The sequence below is a fragment of the Colossoma macropomum genome, unplaced genomic scaffold, assembly GCF_904425465.1.
Source record: "Colossoma macropomum unplaced genomic scaffold, Colossoma_macropomum, whole genome shotgun sequence".
Lineage (NCBI taxonomy): Eukaryota > Metazoa > Chordata > Actinopteri > Characiformes > Serrasalmidae > Colossoma > Colossoma macropomum.
The window spans coordinates 14,655,906-14,674,334 of NW_023494800.1; the positions used below are offsets into that span (position 1 = coordinate 14,655,906).

The 18,429-nt window shown below is 38.9% G+C and overlaps 1 protein-coding gene and 3 pseudogenes across 1 annotated transcript; all 4 read left to right on the top strand.

Annotated features, from left to right (window-relative positions):
• Positions 1–266: 266 nt before the first annotated feature.
• Positions 267–2,772, top strand: LOC118820524 (annotated as a pseudogene).
• A 2,472-nt stretch (positions 2,773–5,244) lies between these two features.
• LOC118820525 lies at positions 5,245–6,183 on the top strand (annotated as a pseudogene).
• A 4,668-nt stretch (positions 6,184–10,851) lies between these two features.
• LOC118820526 (olfactory receptor 142-like) lies at positions 10,852–11,787 on the top strand. Its single transcript, XM_036588892.1, has one exon. It carries the CDS (start codon positions 10,852–10,854, stop codon positions 11,785–11,787), a length of 936 nt encoding a protein of 311 aa, XP_036444785.1.
• Positions 11,788–14,684: 2,897 nt separating this feature from the next.
• LOC118820527 lies at positions 14,685–17,974 on the top strand (annotated as a pseudogene).
• The last annotated feature ends 455 nt before the right edge of the window (positions 17,975–18,429 follow it).

Below are 18,429 nucleotides of genomic sequence, written 5' to 3' on the forward strand. Positions count from 1 at the left end.
TCCAGATAAGAAACAGTACTACAGAAACATCCTAACTTGACAAAAGTTCCTAAATACTGTCCTAACGTTAATACAACCCCAGTCTTAACTTCTGTTTTAACCATCCATTTCTATCAGTTTTAGGCAGTTGTTACAGGTAGCATAGCTGACATAGCTGACACACTAGCATAATGATGCTACATTTATTTATATTGCAATATAATCTCCAGCATCCCCTCTTATTACCTTTGCATTGATGAAAATTCATCAGATAAAATATTTCAGTGATGGAGGTGAATAATAAGGAGACAGAGTTGAACAGGTGTCTGTTGATCAGGATGAAGCTGTGGTCAGATTATCGGTTGCTTGGTAACAGACGTGACAGTTGATTGTCAACTTCGATTGAGTAGTGTAGGACTTCCTGTAACTTGGGATAAGATGCTGTAAGATAAGATTCCTAAATTAAGATAAGATTTGCTTCTGTAATATGAATTTGTGAAAAATCTCATCTTGTCCTGTCAGATCTTAACTTAAGACAAAAAAAAGGCAATTTCACTAGACGTATGCTTTGCTATGAGTAAAGCATCTGACAGTATGGGTTTGTAAACATGTAAACATTAAATCTTTGGATGGTTACTTAAAAAAAATAAATAGATAAAAATATGACACAAGGGCGTCACGTGTAAACAGCCGCTCATTAAGAGTGAGGAGGGGGGAAGATCACATCGCATTAAATATAAAGAGTGTGGCAGTAAACAGGACCAGAACATTTACAGATGCCTGCATATGGTGAAATTCTTTGTTTGTTTTTATTATGGGCAATTTTTTTGTCTGTAACTTACATACAACAAAATCAAACTGCATGAAAATGAGTAGTGCTTTGGTTGTAACAATTATTGTATTTATTTCTGTACGATTTACATGAAAAAGTTGAACCTTTCTTAAAGACTTTACCAGCTGCAGTTTATTCTTTCATATATTTCATTTACAATAATTGTGATCTTTATATCTTAAGGAAACTGAAAACATTGCTTATGTACTGAATGATTTGTTTACATTTTTATAACATATTGAATGTTCTTTTTGACCTCACTGTAGTCATGTAGAAAGGAAGCAGGACATCATTTAAAAACATTTGCCATTTAAGGTTGTTTATCATTTTATCTATTATTTGGTTTATTTGATTTTTACCAAACCTGAACTATGACTTCAGCGTATGATAACGCATCAAACAATGTCATATTCACACTGACTGGAATGAAGGATTTAAGACCACAATATGTATTTCTTTTTTTGGCTCTGACTGTTTATCTGTTAATCATTGTTTTAAACTTCATACTGATTGTTACAATTCTTTCAGAGAAGTCTCTGCATGAGCCAATGTACCTCTTTGTATGCAGTCTCTGTTTTAATGAAATCTACGGAACAACAGGGTTTTATCCTAAATTTCTGTATGATCTGTTGTCATCATCAAATGTCATTTCATATAGTGGGTGTATGACACAGTCAGTTGTTATATATTCATCTTTTATGTGTGAGTACACAACTTTAGTCATAATGGCTTATGACAGATATGTAGCAATATGCAGGCCATTAGAATATCACAATATTTTAAGAACCCAGACAGTGGCAAAGGCTATTCTGTACTCATGGACTTTTCCTTTTATTGTAGGTCTCCCAAATACTATATTAAGCAGCCAACTGCCATTATGTGGATCAAGTATAGACAGACTTTACTGTGATAACTGGTCCATTGTGAAGCAATCTTGCATCCCGACTACAATAGTCAATGCATATGGCTTTGTGCTTCTTTTCATATTTATGGCTCATGCCTTTATTGTCATGTTGTCATATCAAAGATTGATTGTTGCTTGTAGAAATTCTAGTGATAGCAAAAGAAAGTTTATGCGCACCTGTGGGCCACATTTAGTGTCTCTGCTGAACTTCACTATAGCTGTGCTTTTTGATATAATGTTTAGTCGCTATGGATCAAAAGACTTTCCAGGGCATTTGCGGAATGCTTTCCAAGTTGAGATACTTGTTATTCCGCCTGTTCTTAACCCACTTATGTATGGCCTTAAGATCTCAGAAGTCCGCAAAAGGCTTTTTCAAAAGTGTAAAAAAAGCAAAAAATTAACATTTTGTAAATCAAAATGATTGCTGGAGATACTTTTGTTAAATTCTGCATTATTATCAGATCTGTTTCCTCCTGTCTTGTCACCAAATGTCTTATGTGCAAAATGTCTTCTTCAACCAAGCACCTCTTTGATATTTTGTTTGGTGTAATTACACAAATTTATGAAACACTGCAAGGCCTATGAGGATGAAATCAAAGTAGTTTCTAAAAACAAGAGGCACCTCACAAGTTACAATAATGAAATTAAACAATTAATATTAGTCAAAAACATTTTATTGCATACTTCAAGCAACCTGTAGTCTAACATTTCAACCATTACACTGTGTTCCATGTGATTATGCTTTTTTCATTTAGAAAGTATCAGCATCTATAAAATAAATACATTGAAAAACGCAATGCAGTCTGTGCATGGCCAGTGCCAGCTTCACAGTTTCATGGTGTAAGATGTGTATCATCAAAGCTTGTCTTCATTTCAGTCTTTTGAGGCTGAAAGGAGGACTGGAGTTGCCTGTTTGTATCTTCTGCTGTAACAGCTTTGCCATCACTCAGGCCAAATGCAGCCCAAGCACAGTGAGGAAACAAACCAAACCCCAAAAAACACAGGTTCTGAATTTGATCAAGCCAGAACTGCACATCCCCACTCTGACTCGGATTGAGGATGGAATGATAGATTCAGTGTTGACCAGGTTACAGTGGTTGACTCCATCATCTGTAGATGGCATTCAGAGACCACATTAGTGTCCCAGCCCTCATCAAAAATCATCAAACATTTTGTGGATTTTAGTAGTCTTAACTACTGGAGGATTAAGGAAATGGGTAAAATCAAGCTCTATTTTAGCCATTTGGGTTGCAAAAACAAGGAAAAAATTGAGACAAGTATTTTCTACTACCTGGTTTTGTTATTATGTGATGTTGATTTGAACAGGACTACTATTACTGAGGGGGTATTTCTGAGTTTGGCAAAAAATAGAAGATAATTTACTCTGGAATTATTACTTAGCAGACTACAGACAATGCAGATTCATACCGGATTAAAATCACAGGTCTTATTGGTGATCACTCAAATTACAGTAGGTCCTCAGGTAAAAACTAGTCCAGCTTGAATTGGGCTTAAGCTAATGTTAGTCCAGGTTGTTACCAAGGGAGCAAACATTAGACAGATATATGAAAGGAACAACCTGTCTCCTAGCCTAGGGTTAGCCTTTAGCATAGCAGCCCGCTAACCACTTCTGTTGAGAAACTGCAGGTCAACAGCTGCTACTGGTAGCATGAATGACTAATAATTTCTAAACTCCAGCAGAGACTCAGCGTTGGAGTGTATAGGATGCATGTATGAGACAACTTGAGAAATTTAGAGTTAAACAGCATTTAGCATCAGAGCAGCTGCTGCATGCTTATGACATCTAAAGCTGAATTACTAGTATATTTTGAAAAGCAGATTCTAAACAAATGTCCATCTGTACTCAACATTGCTAACTTTAGCTTGTTGTCCTCCTCAATGAGAAGTGATTGAAGTCAGTCAAGTAAGCTATATTGTCAGTTTTAATGATGATTTGAAGACAGTTACAAAAGTAGTAAGATTGCGATTGGATATCCGATTTCCTAGCAGTAATATTAGCTATCTGGGGTCATATTACAGAAACATCTTAAATCTGAAGTCTTATCTGTTTAGTCACCATGACAACTTCGGTTAGGACTAAATTTTGGACAGAAGCTATTAAAGAACAACAGTTCCTAAGTTCATAATCTTATCCTAACTCCAGATAAGAAACAGTACAGCAGAAACATCCTAACTTGACAAAAGTTCCTAAATACTGTCCTAACGTTAATACAACCCCAGTCTTAACTTCTGTTTTAACCATCCATTTCTATCAGTTTTAGGCAGTTGTTACAGGTAGCATAGCTGACATAGCTGACACACTAGCATAATGATGCTACATTTATTTATATTGCAATATAATCTCCAGCATCCCCCCTTATTACCTTTGCATTGATGAAAATTCATCAGATAAAATATTTCAGTGATGGAGGTGAATAATAAGGAGACAGAGTTGAACGTGCGTCTGTTGATCAGGATGAATTATATTAGCGTGGTCAGCTAAAGCGTTGGGGAAACTGAAATTGAAACTGGGGAGCAGTGATGCTCTGATAAATAAGCAGATGGAACACTCACAATATTCTTAATCTCCAGTTTATTGCACTTTAGTTTTGTTTGGACTTTTTACATTGGTAACGGTAGCTGTAACTTTTTTAACATTATTTTGGTTACGAGTTTGGTTTTAGCTGTGCTCGGATTATCGCTTGCTTGGTAACAGACATGACAGTTGATTGTCAACTTCGATTGAGTAGTGTAGGACTTCCTGTAACTTGGGATAAGATGCTGTAAGATAAGATTCCTAAATTAAGATAAGATTTGCTTCTGTAATATGAATTTGTGAAAAATCTTGACCTGTCAGATCTTAACTTAAGACAAAAAAAAGGCAATTTCACTAGACGTATGGTTTGCTATGAGTAAAGCATCTGACAGTATGGGTTTGTAAACATGTGTTTGGTTAAATCTTTGGATGGTTGCTTAAAAAAAATAAATAGATAAAAATATGACACAAGGGCGTCACGTGCAAACAGCCGCTCATTAAGAGTGAGGAAGGGGGAAGATCACATCACATTAAATATAAAGAGTGTGGCAGTAAACAGGACCAGAACATTTACAGATGCCTGCATATGGTGAAATTGTTTGTTTTTATTATGGGCAATTTTTTTGTCTGTAACTTACATACAACAAAATCAAACTGCATAAAAATGAGTAGTGCTTTGGTTGTAACAATTATTGTATTTATTTCTGTACGATTTACATGAAAAAGTTGAACCTTTCTTAAAGACTTTACCAGCTGCAGTTTATTCTTTCATATATTTCATTTACAATAATTGTGATCTTTATATCTTAAGGAAACTGAAAACATTGCTTATGTACTGAATGATTTGTTTACATTTTTATAACATATTGAATGTTCTTTTTGACCTTACTGTAGTCATGTAGAAAGGAAGCAGGACATCATTTAAAAACATTTGCCATTTAAGGTTGTTTATCATTTTATCTATTATTTGGTTTATTTGATTTTTACCAAACCTGAACTATGACTTCAGCGTATGATAACGCATCAAACAATGTCATTTTCACACTGACTGGAATGAAGGATTTAAGACCACAATATGTATTTCTTTTTTTGGCTCTGACTGTTTATCTGTTAATCATTGTTTTAAACTTCATACTGATTGTTACAATTCTTTCAGAGAAGTCTCTGCATGAGCCAATGTACCTCTTTGTATGCAGTCTCTGTTTTAATGAAATCTACGGAACAACAGGGTTTTATCCTAAATTTCTGTACGATCTGTTGTCATCATCAAATGTCATTTCATATAGTGGGTGTATGACACAGTCAGTTGTTATATATTCATCTTTTATGTGTGAGTACACAACTTTAGTCATAATGGCTTATGACAGATATGTAGCAATATGCAGGCCATTAGAATATCACAATATTTTAAGAACCAAGACAGTGGCAAAGGCTATTCTGTACTCATGGACTTTTCCTTTTATTGTAGGTCTCCCAAATACTATATTAAGCAGCCAACTGCCATTATGTGGATCAAGTATAGACAGACTTTACTGTGATAACTGGTCTGTTGTAAAACTGTCTTGCATTCCGGCTACAACAGTCAATGCATATGGCTTTACTGTACTCTGCATATTTTTGGCTCATGCTTTGATTGTCATGTTTTCATATCAAAGGTTAATTGTTGCTTGTAGAAATTCTAGCGATAACAAAAGAAAGTTTATGCGCACCTGTGGGCCACATTTAGTGTCTCTGCTGAACTTCACTATAGCTGTGCTTTTTGATATAATATTTAGTCGCTATGGATCAAAAGACTTTCCAGGGCATCTGCGGAACGCTTTCCAAGTTGAGATACTTGTTATTCCGCCTGTTCTTAACCCACTTATGTATGGCCTTAAGCTCTCAGAGGTCCGCAAAAGGCTTTTTCAAAAGTGTAAAAAAAGCAAAAATTAACATTTTGTAAATCAAAGTGATTTACAAAATGCATGATGTAATGTGTCTATCATGAAAGCTAGTCTTCATTTCAGTCTTTTGAGACTAAAAGAAAGACAATAGAACCTCACACTGAGATATAAGAAACAGTGTAGTGTATTAATCGGGTATGTTAGACAAGCTTATTTTTTGCAGTGTGCCTGACTGCTTCATTAAATACATATTCAAATCCTTTAACTTCAAATAGTTTATTAATTGCTTTAAAAACTTCCCATTTAGCCAATGAATGTCTGCAAGGCCAAAACAATTAAGCAACCTTGATAGTCTAAATTCTTCCTTCCCAACATCCCACCTCTCATTCCACTATTGCAGTATTGGTACTATAATCATAAAGGGGTAATAAATACAGGAACCCTCTTGGTTGAGTCCTTATCTCAGACCAGTGCAATTGCTTTTACTAAACGTTACAGCTTTTCATAAGGAAAATCTGATTTATCATTTATACTGTGCTTATTTGCAGATAGGGTCTCAGACAGCAATCAATGATTGAATAAACGTAGATCAATGTTAAGTGAACATTAACATAACTTACTTATTGTTTTAATCTGATATAGATTCTTAATCACTTACTCACTTCTCCTTGAAATGGCACTAAAAAAATGGAAGCTCAGAACAGAACACTAATGCCAAAAAAAGCAATTTTCAACCTTTCAAAAATTAAAAAGTTTTCCATCTTAAACATACACACTATGGCTTCTGGCTATGAACCAAGGCCTAAGAAAGCCATTTAACTGATGTTATCTGAAATCCCTGGATCTGCAGTGATAATTCTTTACCCAGTGATTACAAAGAAGGTCTACGGAACAAAATTCTCATATATACTGTCATAACACATAATTCTTTAGGATACTTTGTCCCAGTAGTAAATTTGCCGTAAACATTGTTTACAGTGGCAGCATTTCATTGTATTTTTTGTTTACTGTCATGCTATAGGTAGGTAGCAGACTTACTAGATCTTGTATTATGCTTCAAAGTGTGCATTCAAAATGTAGCTATACTATGTGATTCTGAAATACACTAACAGTACAATATTAAAATACTCCAGTTCAAACATCTCTGGCTGAGGCACATCTGTGAATATGAAAATGTGAAAATATGTCTGTCTAACCACACAGTTCATGATTAGACATTGTGTTGATTTTTGTAAGTGATGTTACACTGATCTTGCAGGTGGCTCTCAAAATGAAAAGAGTAGACTTTTAAAATCATTTTACATTTATTTAACCAGGGTAATCACACTGAGATTAAAAATTTCTTTTACAACCTCTTTAGATGATTAGACCCTCCAAATATATCAACAGGGACTCATTTATCAGTCCAATTAGACAGCATAATCAGTGGAAGCTGGCTGGTGCATTGAGTCTGCATAGCATCTGTTCAAACCCATACAAGCCCAGGATGTGGTAAGGGTTATACGTGTTCACTTCTACCTTGTAGTCCAACGTGGAACACAAATGGGAAAAGCACAGGCTGATGGGTAAGTCTTTGATGCAAGTGTCATGATATTGATCTTCTCTATAACCTTTAGGTGTGAAAGCCCATTTTCTTGACCAATCTGAACAGTGTAACCAAGGTGCTAGCACTCTCGTGGATAAACCAGGGCCCTTGATTCTTGGCATGACTTAACACACCCCTACAACACCATTTCTGGGGCTATTCCATGGGGCTACTTCACTATTTGTCCACTTCCTGGAATAGTGAGCATGCCTGTCCCTGTACTGCTTGCTGGCATGCAGCAAACACCTTTTCACCGACACCACCTGTAGAAGGGCACACAGAAAAGAAATAACCCCAGGTGATCTCTTTTCAGGAATCCATGGTCATGTTCATGCTCCAGACGACACAATCAGGACTCAAGTAAAATTTCTGTAGAGTATTATTCTAAGCTTAAAATCCACAAGAGTGTACTCAAAATATGGAACATGGGGAATTTGTGTTCCTTAGGTTTCTAATCAGGGCAGCTCTTTGAAGCTGACTCAAGTGTGTATACCTACTACTTTCCTCACAGTGGCATGGGTTCCTGGTGAGTGGAAGGACTCTACAGTTCGGGTAGTCTTGTTGTATCCCTTCTGATCCCTTTCCATGGTCAAGATCCAAGTACACCACTCAGGAGCTTCCACTCTGACTGCTTCAATTTTTGGTTTCTCTTTGCCACGCTATAATTCTAGGGCAGTCGATGGTACTTGAGCACATGGCTCAGTTTCTATCTCCAGACTTTGCTCTTGTCCTCTTTCTCTTCCGCAGCAACCCCAATTGTATCATCTTTATTCACATTAGCTTCTCTCCTTTAACAGCAATGACTCATCTTTTTTTCGCTCTCTTGTGTTTGAAAACAAAGAATTTAAGCTCCCCCTTTTCTCCTGGCTTCTGATAATGCTATTAATATTGTAGCATCTTGCTATTGGCTTGTTCGGCTGTGGACACGTGGAAGACATGGCCACGCGCAGCGGTGAGCACGGAGCACCATGGGTACTGCCGTGGCAGTTGTGAGAAACTTAAAAACATGTAAACAGCTGTTATTGTGGGTTTGGGGATATGTAAATGTGTTGTAGGCGTGCTAGCGTGCTGGGCTGTGGGGCTAGTTGTTGGGGTTTAGTGTCTACCTTGTTTGTGTGATGTATGGTTGAAGGTGACCTACCCTGCCTCCCAGTTATTAAGGAGCACAAACAGTGGGTTTCCCTTGCTGCTGTGTTAATAAAAGGGCACTTGTTTGAAGTACTATGTTTCCGATGTATTTATGCTGATGCCACAATGTTCTGACCTCAGTTGAGTCTTCGTAAAAATTTGGTAGAATGTTGAAAATAAGTACAGTGCAGATTCAGTATCAGACAAAGTATATATAAAACACATACCTTATGTTACAATCAGTTAAGATAAGGTGTTCAACAAAGGCATCAACTACTGTCATATTAAAGGAAAACAACATTAAAAAAACAACCAACATTCAGCACCGCCCCCCAAAAAAAGTCTAATCAGGTAAGCATAGTCCAATAGTATATGATATGATGCACAAAACAAAAAGGACAAATACAAAAATACAAATACAAATACAAAAAAACAGAAACTGCCAATTGAACCATCATCACTCACCACTCAGCTTGGATTCTAGTTTGGGCGATTTTGTCCTCATACTTTAGATCACTGGAGAAAATGGGTTGAAAATCAAGCAAACAAACTATGAGTGGCTCTTATATTCAGAGAAATATCCTAAGCGAGGTAATGGGTGTCTTTTTGGACGAGCCAAGGGCAGGAGGACCCCAGCGGGAAGTCAAGGCCTTTTTTTGTCTGTAATGGTTGTGATGGCTAAAATAATAAAATGCTTCTCATTGACAATCAGTCCCACAGCCGCAGCTGAAGCAGGACGGTAGCTGAGGAACCATCAGACAGTCAGAGAGTGAGAAAGCACCTCTTGCAGATCTTCTACAACCTGAATGGCTGGGAAGGCTACTGTAATTTTCAATTTCTAACACCTGACAGAAACCCAGTGATAACAGACTATCATATGTATTTGCAGTCAGTAGCATATCTGAGCCTTCCAGAAGGCCTTTTTGTCAGACTCCTGAAGTGCTAATTATGGAGTGATTTAGCTTGGCTGTATCTACTTGCACTCCACTGAAAAAACCCTGCTTGGATAATCTTCTTTTTGCCATTTCAAGATTTTAACCATTGAATTTCCAACCAAATCATAACAATTGAATAAGACTGTAAATGCATTTTTTGTAGAGATTAGATACAACAGACATGTGTTTTTTGATCCAAAACATCATTAGGCCTACACATAAACAACGTATCCAGGCAGCACCTGTCTGACAGTTCATTCATCAAAAAGGCCACTGATTACAGAAGTCACATGACACACTGTGCAAAAAAAGTAGGATAAAAGTAACAAAGAACATATAGGAGCTAATCAATATTAACAGTAGAGATGGGTATTAGAGTCAAAGTTGATCCTCCTAAATTTTTAGACTTTCATGACTCTTTGAAAATTGTGATTTATTTAGAGTTAGCAGTTAGTTAAGGTAGCTAGTTGACTAGGGCAATTAGGCCCATAAACATGCCCTTGTCTTTAAATGAGGCAAATCAAAAGAAATAAGTCTGCAATGGTTTTGTATAGTTAACATAAAGCCATCAACATTACAAACTAAGTCTTTCCCTTAGATCACAACCAAATGAACTTACTCTCCATCCATCATCTGTCTCTAGCTGAAGCACATAGCAGTGCCTAAGCAAATCCATCTCATCTGTTTTGGCTTTGACTGCAGGCCTAAATGTTAGTAAGAACAGCAGTTGCAGAGTTGGTCAACACATTCCTCCCTATCTCTACACTAATCTACACATATGTATGATGTAATCTGAAAAGAGGAGTCACCAGCACAAACTGCACAGAGGTGCAGACTGCATAAAGGCTGAGGTGAAGCAGGAGTAGTACATTTGGTGGCATGGTGGAGACAATAATACTAATGCTTGTTCTAGACTTTTTTGTTATGGATTTCACTATGTTGCTTAATTTAGCAAAGCTGAATCATGCTTTTTCCAAGAAAGTTTACATATGATAATGTAAAGAAGAAATGCTTTGTAGTTTTTATTTGATTCTCATTTCAAGCTTTTGAGAAGCCTCCTTTTATTAAAATGGAAGACAACTCATCACAGACTATATTTGTTTTATCTGGAATGAAGGACCTGAGACCAAAATATCTTTTTGTTTTTCTGTCTCTCTCTGTTTATCTCTTAATCATTCTTTTGAACCTGATGTTGATTGTAACAATCCTCTTAGAGAAGTCTCTGCATGAACCTATGTATCTCTTTGTATGCAATCTCTGCTTTAATGGACTCTATGGAACAACAGGATTTTATCCTAAATTTACACATAATCTGTTATCACCTTCACCTGTGATATCATATGTTGGGTGTTTTACGCAATCATTTGTGATTTATATATCTTTTATGTGTGAGTACACAACTTTAGTCATAATGGCTTATGACAGATATGTAGCAATATGCAGGCCATTAGAATATCACAACATTTTAAGAACCCAGACAGTGGCAAAGGCTATTCTGTACTCATGGGCTTTTCCCTTTATGTTAGTGCTCCCAAACATTATACTTACTGGGCAACTGCCATTATGTGGATCAAGTATAGACAGACTTTATTGTGATAACTGGTCTATTGTCAAGCAATCTTGTATCCCGACTACAACCATCAATGCTTATGGCTTTGTGCTTCTGTTCATATTTATGGCTCATGCTTTTATTGTCATGTTTTCATATCAAAGGTTAATTGTTGCTTGTAGAAATTCTAGTGATAACAAAAGAAAGTTTATGCGCACCTGTGGACCACATTTAGTGTCTCTGATGAACTTTACTATAGCTGTACTTTTTGATGTAATATTCAGTCGCTATGGAACAAAAGACTTTCCAGAGCATCTGCGGAACGCTTTCCAAGTTGAGATACTTGTTATTCCTCCTATTCTTAACCCTCTTATGTATGGCCTTAAGCTCTCAGAGGTCCGTAAAAGGCTTTTTCAGAAGTGTAAAAAAACACAAGATAAGATCAGCTTTTTGTAGATCAAAGTAACTGCAGTTATGTATTTTGATCACATTTTTAATTCTGTTTCATCAACTGAAATAAACTGCAAGAGTTGAATGTGGGTCCACGCTCTTCACTCTCATAATAGCTGAATCATTAGCCTGCAGGTTAACAGGCTAAGCAATTATTCCATGTGCTGTTTTCAACTGAGCACTTCCTTGATTTTATATGTCACATTATAGAACCAAACAGTGTATTAAAATGTCCATGAAGGTATAAGAGCAAATTAGACAATGAAAGCAGGAGGCAACTCACACCTCGCAATGTAACAGTTAATTATAACCTAATATTAAGGGAAGTCAAAAGCATTCAACATTATCATTAACATTCAAAGTCTATTGTGTAATATTTAAAAAAGAGATATTATGTTTTATTTGGCAATTGTCAATCTGTACACTGCCAGCAGCATCTAATTTGTTTCACAGTTTATTCCGATCTTCTTTTCACTCATTTTCTGATTTTGCTATCTTATGATGATTACACTTGTCTTGTGGCTAAAAATAAATATTAAGGAGCACATGTTGATGCAGATCATGCACTCTATTAGAATTCATTGCATGTTCAACAATAAAAAAACCATAACATTTCTCTGCTTTAGTACACCTACTCAATCTTGCAATGAATTACTACATGTTACTCAGTTCAACTGTAAGTTTTGGCCTTTTAAAGACAAATTAAAATGCATAAAAAGACATAATATGCACCTAGTACCTCTCTCACCTATATACCAGCGTTAACTTTCACAAGCTATTTATGCATTGGTCATTTTTCATTTTTGAAAGAGTCAAAATTTCATGAGGTGTGAACATTCTTTTATATTTTTACTTTGTTATATTTGGCATTACCAAAAAAAACTGCAAAACACTTGCATTTTTGTCATAAAATACTAATGACAGATGCTAATTTTATGAGATGTCATCTGGCATGAGCATGAAGAAAAGTCCATTTTTAGACTTTAATATTTTAAAACATGTCAATCACAGTATGTGATATAATACAGCAGCATACCAAGGACCCTTGGAAATAGTGTTTTCCAGTTTTGATCTTGAAGTCCCCTTGCCCTGCACACCTCATCCAACTAATCAGTGGTTTTAAAGTAGGGAAATATTAACATTTTTAAGGCAGGTGTACTTCAGGACCATGATTGAAAAAAGAAAAAAATGCCCATATTCTACATTTTCTTTTTGTTTTACTAAAGTCCACCTATAATGTGGTTTTATGTACCAAAAGTATTCATAATTTATTTTTTACATTTCCATTCTTCAACTCTTTAGCTTAAATAACTAGTTGCTAACAGGCTAAAATTACCAAGGATTAAATTACATCGGATTTTACATCAATCAATCCTTTCATTATACAAAGGGTATTACCCACTAAGACCAAGGTCTCATTTACAGTGGGGCCCTAAAAATCTTACAATTATATACAAACCATACAGTACATGGTGAAATAAAACAATATTTGTGACAATCCACTTCACAACCAGGGTTAGGAATCAAGTGCAGGTTTATTAGATACAAGGCAGAATCAGTAGTATTTCCAGACAGGGTCAAAGCCATAAACACATCATAAGAAATCAAAAAAAACACCCAGAGGCTCAGTACTCAGATGAGAGGCCTCTGCAGACACAGTGGGGAAATGGTGTCAGGAGATGTGACATACCCAACCCCACCCCACCCCCGACAGACGGCTTCAAAAGCCAACAACCCCCTAAGCCACAACCAGGCCCAGGGGCTGGGAGCAGGATGACCTGAGGAGCCTAAATGTCACCAGATGGTACTGACAAGTGTTTTTCTGGGCTGTACCCCTCCCTATCCACCAGATAATACTACGTCCTAGAAAGTGTGAATAGTGTAAACATAGGAGCCATCCACGTCCAAGGAAAGACATCTGTCTGCACCTGGGAGGTGGCAGACACAGGTTTACATAAGAACACATGGAATGTGGGTGAAATATGGTAAGATACAGGCAGTTCTAACCTGTAAGATACAGGGGTAATTTGTCTGAGAACCTTCAATGGCCCAATACACTTTCGGCTCAATTTCTTAGATGGTAGTTTCAGCCTCAGGTCAACCATGCCATTTGACCAGGATGAACCACCTTATGTCTATGGCGGTTTGCCTGTGTACTTTATCCTTACACTTCTCCTCATCTATTCAACAGCGATCCTCCCCCTCCACCATCTGGAACAGAACGGCCATCAGCCCTCTATCTCACATGTCAGTCTGCAGAACAAAAGGGAGAGAAAAGTCAGGAGAATGCAGCAGCGGGCCCCCACAGAAAACTGCTTAAACTTTTTTAAAAGCCTGTTGGCACTGCTCCATCCACTGAAAAAGTTCTGCTACTCCCTTTTAGTAAGATCAGTCAGCAGGCTGGTGATGTCTAAATGTATGGCAATAGCCAGACAGCACCAGGAACTGTCTCACTTCCTTATCAATTTGGGGACACACCTGTCCATGACCCAAGTGGAAGCCTAGATACTGTACCTCCACCCATCCTATCATGCACTTCTTTGGGTTGGCCGTGAGTCCAGCCCATCTCAGCACCCTCAGGACAGCCCTCAAATGCTGCATGTGGGGCGTATGCGCAGTGAGGGCAGAGAATTCTGTTCATAAGCCACTGAAATAGCCCAAACGGGAGCATGACAAATTGGTGTAACCCAAATGGTGTACAGAAAGCCATTTTTTCACAGAATACCAGAGTCAAGGGGATCTGCCAGTATCCCTTGGTTAAATCCAGTGTTGAAAAGCTAGCAGCACCTGACCGATCGAGCACTTCATTAACACGAGGCATTGGGTCGAATTTAGACACCGCATTGAACTCTCTCTAGTAAACACAGAACCAAACAGTCCCTTCGGGCTTGGGGACAAGCATCATGGGACTGCACCAGTCACTGTGCGACTCCTCGATTATCCCCATGTCAAGCATAACCTTGATTTCATCCCGAACCAGTTTCATTCAGGTAAGTGATAAGGCCGGCTTCATACAACCACATTGAGAGGAGTCTCAGTCTGGTGTTCTTTGAGTTCAGTACCACCAGGCAGAGGCAAAATACCATCGGAAACTCTGTCTGCAACCTGGCAAACCAGGGAAACAGGGACTGCCTCCCTCCATGGATTTAGGAGGTTATGGTGGTATACCTGAAGCCCTCCACCTCTGTCTGACCTGCTCATAGTTGACTTCTCCTACTTGCTGTGTGACCTCAAAGGGTCCTTGCCACTTGGCAAGTAATTTAGAGCTGAACATGGGGAATAAAATGAGCATTGTGTCTCCCGGTGTAAACCCACACAGCTGAGTGCCCCTGTTTTAGGTGCGGCTCTGACGTTCTTGAGCCTGGAGCAAATATTCCTGAGTTAAGTGCCCTAGTGCGTGGAGTTTTACTTGAAGGTCCCTCCTCCCAATACTCTCTGATGATGTCTAGGACGGCCCGGGGCCTCCTCCCATGTAGTACCTCAAAGGGAAGAACCCTGTGGAGGCTTGCAGGTCCTCTCGCACTGCAAACAATAAGGATTCTTCCCACTTATCTCAATTTTTAGTGTCCTCATGCACAAACTGAATCATATTTTTAAGGGGCTGATTAAAGCGTTTAACCAGTCCATCCATTTGGGATGAGTAACAGTGGTACGAATCAATTTAATGCTCAAGAATTCATGTCAAGTGCATGACATGAAAGTAGTGCCCTGGTCATTTAGGATATCTTTGGAGATTCCAACTCAGGAGATCACTCAGAAGAGTGCCTCCGCAACACTATGTGCTGAGACGTTCCAGAGCGGCACTGCCTCCGGGTGTCAACCAGGACAAATACAAAGCGGTACCCTCGTGCACTCCTATCTAAAGGTCTGACAAGGTCCATACCAATTCTCTCTGGAAAGGGGACTTCGATTAAAGGCAATGGGCGCAATGGCACTTTTGAGATGGCCGGAGGGTTTACAAGCTGACATTCACATGACACACACCACCTGCGTACATCCCCATGATTGCCTGACCAGTGTCTTTTCCTGCACCATATGCCCGGCCATTGGACTGTTGTAAGCTGCTTGAGCAGATTGCTTTTTGGCACTAACAAGTGTGTGGTCACTTCTGCTGTTTGAGTGTCCCTCATCACTCTACACAACTTCTTGTTAATAACAGCGAGAGGATAAAACAAGGGGATGCCTGGCTTGAGTATTTGAGCATCAATTAGTCAAATGCAATTTTTAGGGTCCCATCCTATAACTGCTTCAGAGGGAAATCCCCAAGGGGAGCCATCGGGGTGGGCCAAAGGGCGGAATCCTGGGGCATCGCTGACCATGGGCCCCACCCCTTCGATTGCCCCCAGTCTTGGAAGAGCCCCTGACAGGGCTAGAAGCATGCTTGACTTAAAAGTTGAGCATGTCCCACCCCATTTCTTTTTGTGGAACCCACCCTCTAACAATTCCTTTACTAAACCCTTAACTGAAGGAAATTAGTTCCCAAAATCAGAGGATGGGAAAGGTGAGGACCATACGCCGCCTTAACACTATGTTTCTCACACTGAAAATCAATTGTGATTGACACAAGCGGATAATCCCCATGAACACACCGCACCTTCACCCAATAAGCCTTCTCCAATGCCAAATCTTGAATCAAATATTGGTAGATTGTGGTTTGATTACAGGCAGAATCAACCAAAGCTTAATATGTACTCCCTTGAATACTCGCTGGTGTACAGTATGTTCCTGCTCGACTGAGGGGGTGTGTGGCAGGGCGGGAACCCGGACCAGCGTCCATGTGGTGACACTGATTCTGGAAATTTCCAGGTTTACCGCAGCGCCAACACACCTGCCCAGGCTTCAGACAGCTCTTGTGGGCTCAGCCGGTTGTTCTGTTCTAAGATTGTCCTGCTCCAGAGTATACCGTTATGTATGCCTCTGCCAGCTAAGTGGCTTCCTTTAGTGACTCTGGTTGGTGGCACTGAACCCACGTTGCTGTTTCGTTTGGCAGTTGAGCGATGAACTGCTCCGGTACCACCAGGTCTAGGATTTCGCAAGCCTCAGATAGAAGCCACCTCCTGCAGGAGTCGCAGAGCTGCTGCGCAAACATGAAGGGCTGACCGAACTCCTGCAGTGTCAGCAGCCAAAAGCGCTGTCTGTGTTGTTCTGGAATATGGCCAACCTTCTAAAGGATGGCCTTTTTCATCTTGACGTATTCCAGCTGTGCCAGGGCGGTGAGATGCTGGGTGGTGAGTTGGGAGGATCAGAAGCTGTCAGACAGCCCAGTCCTTCTTTGGCCACCCACTCAAAGAGCTTCATGAAGGCCTCTTGGACATCCTGGGAGATCATTTTCGAGAAGGAGATGGTAGCCGCAGCTAGGGTGACGCTGCTTGGCAGCAAGCTCTGCATCAGCTTCTGATCCTCCTCTTGGCCAGGGCCTTGAATCAGTCTCGGTTTTCCCATTGCATCTCAAGGAGGGCTTGGTGCTGTGTCTGCTGCAGGAGGGAATGGACTTTAACGATTTCCCTAAGTGGCAAGGATTCCATGGAGACATGATGTCCTACACTACCCAGGTTTCAGCAATCCTTCACCTGTGATATATGTTGGGTGTTCTACACAGTTACTTGTGATTTACACATTTTTTTATGTGTGAGTACACAACTTTAGTTATAATGGTTTATGATAGATCTTTAGCAATATGCCATCAGAACACCATTAGAATATCACAACATTTTAAGAGCCCAGACTGAGACACAGGCTATTCTGTGCTCATAGGCCTTTCCTTTTATTGTAGGTCTTCCAAATGTTATACTTACTGGGCAACTGCCATTATGTGGATCAAGTATAGACTGACTTTATTGTGACAATGGGTCTATTGTCAAACTGTCTTGCATTCCTGATGCAACAGTCAATGCATATGGCTTTACTGTACTCTGCATATTTATGGCACATGCTTTGATTGTCAAGTTTTCTTATCAAAGGTTGATTACTGCTTGTCAAAATCCTAGCGATAACAAAAAGAAGTCCACGCACACTTGTGGACCACACTTACTGTCTCTGCTTCACTATAGTTGTGCTTTTTGATTTAATGTTTGGTCGCTATGAAACAAAAGGCTTTCCAGAGCATATTCCACCAATACTTAATCCATTTATGTATGATCTTAAGCTCTGTGAGATCCACAATAAGCGTTTTCAAAAAAGGATAAAACATTAAGACAAAAATAAGCTTTTTGTAGGTCACAGTGACTGCTAGACTGTAAGAAAAAACCTTCTGTACTGTGCATTTTTGTTCATCAAGGTACAAACAACTTTGTACCTTTAATTTTTGTATGGATTTGTCTTAGTATATATGTATTTGTATTTTTAAATAAACTAATAAACCGAACAATTAAATAAAAAAGCCTGGTGTCAAGACAAGGTGTGTGGCTTAAGAAATGTAATTCCAACGGGATATGGTAATGAAGATGTACCCTTGAGTGTACCATCCAGTGACAAGGGCTTCCAGTGACAGTTCAGCACTTTTTTCTGAAAATGTGAATATCAATTTGTGTATTATTATTTCTTAACCTGTGGCCTTCAGACCACCAGTGGGCCATGAAGTACCCTCTAGTGGTCCGCGGGCCTGTACTCAGTGGGAGGCAGTTGTTCATACTGGGCCAGTAACGTCAT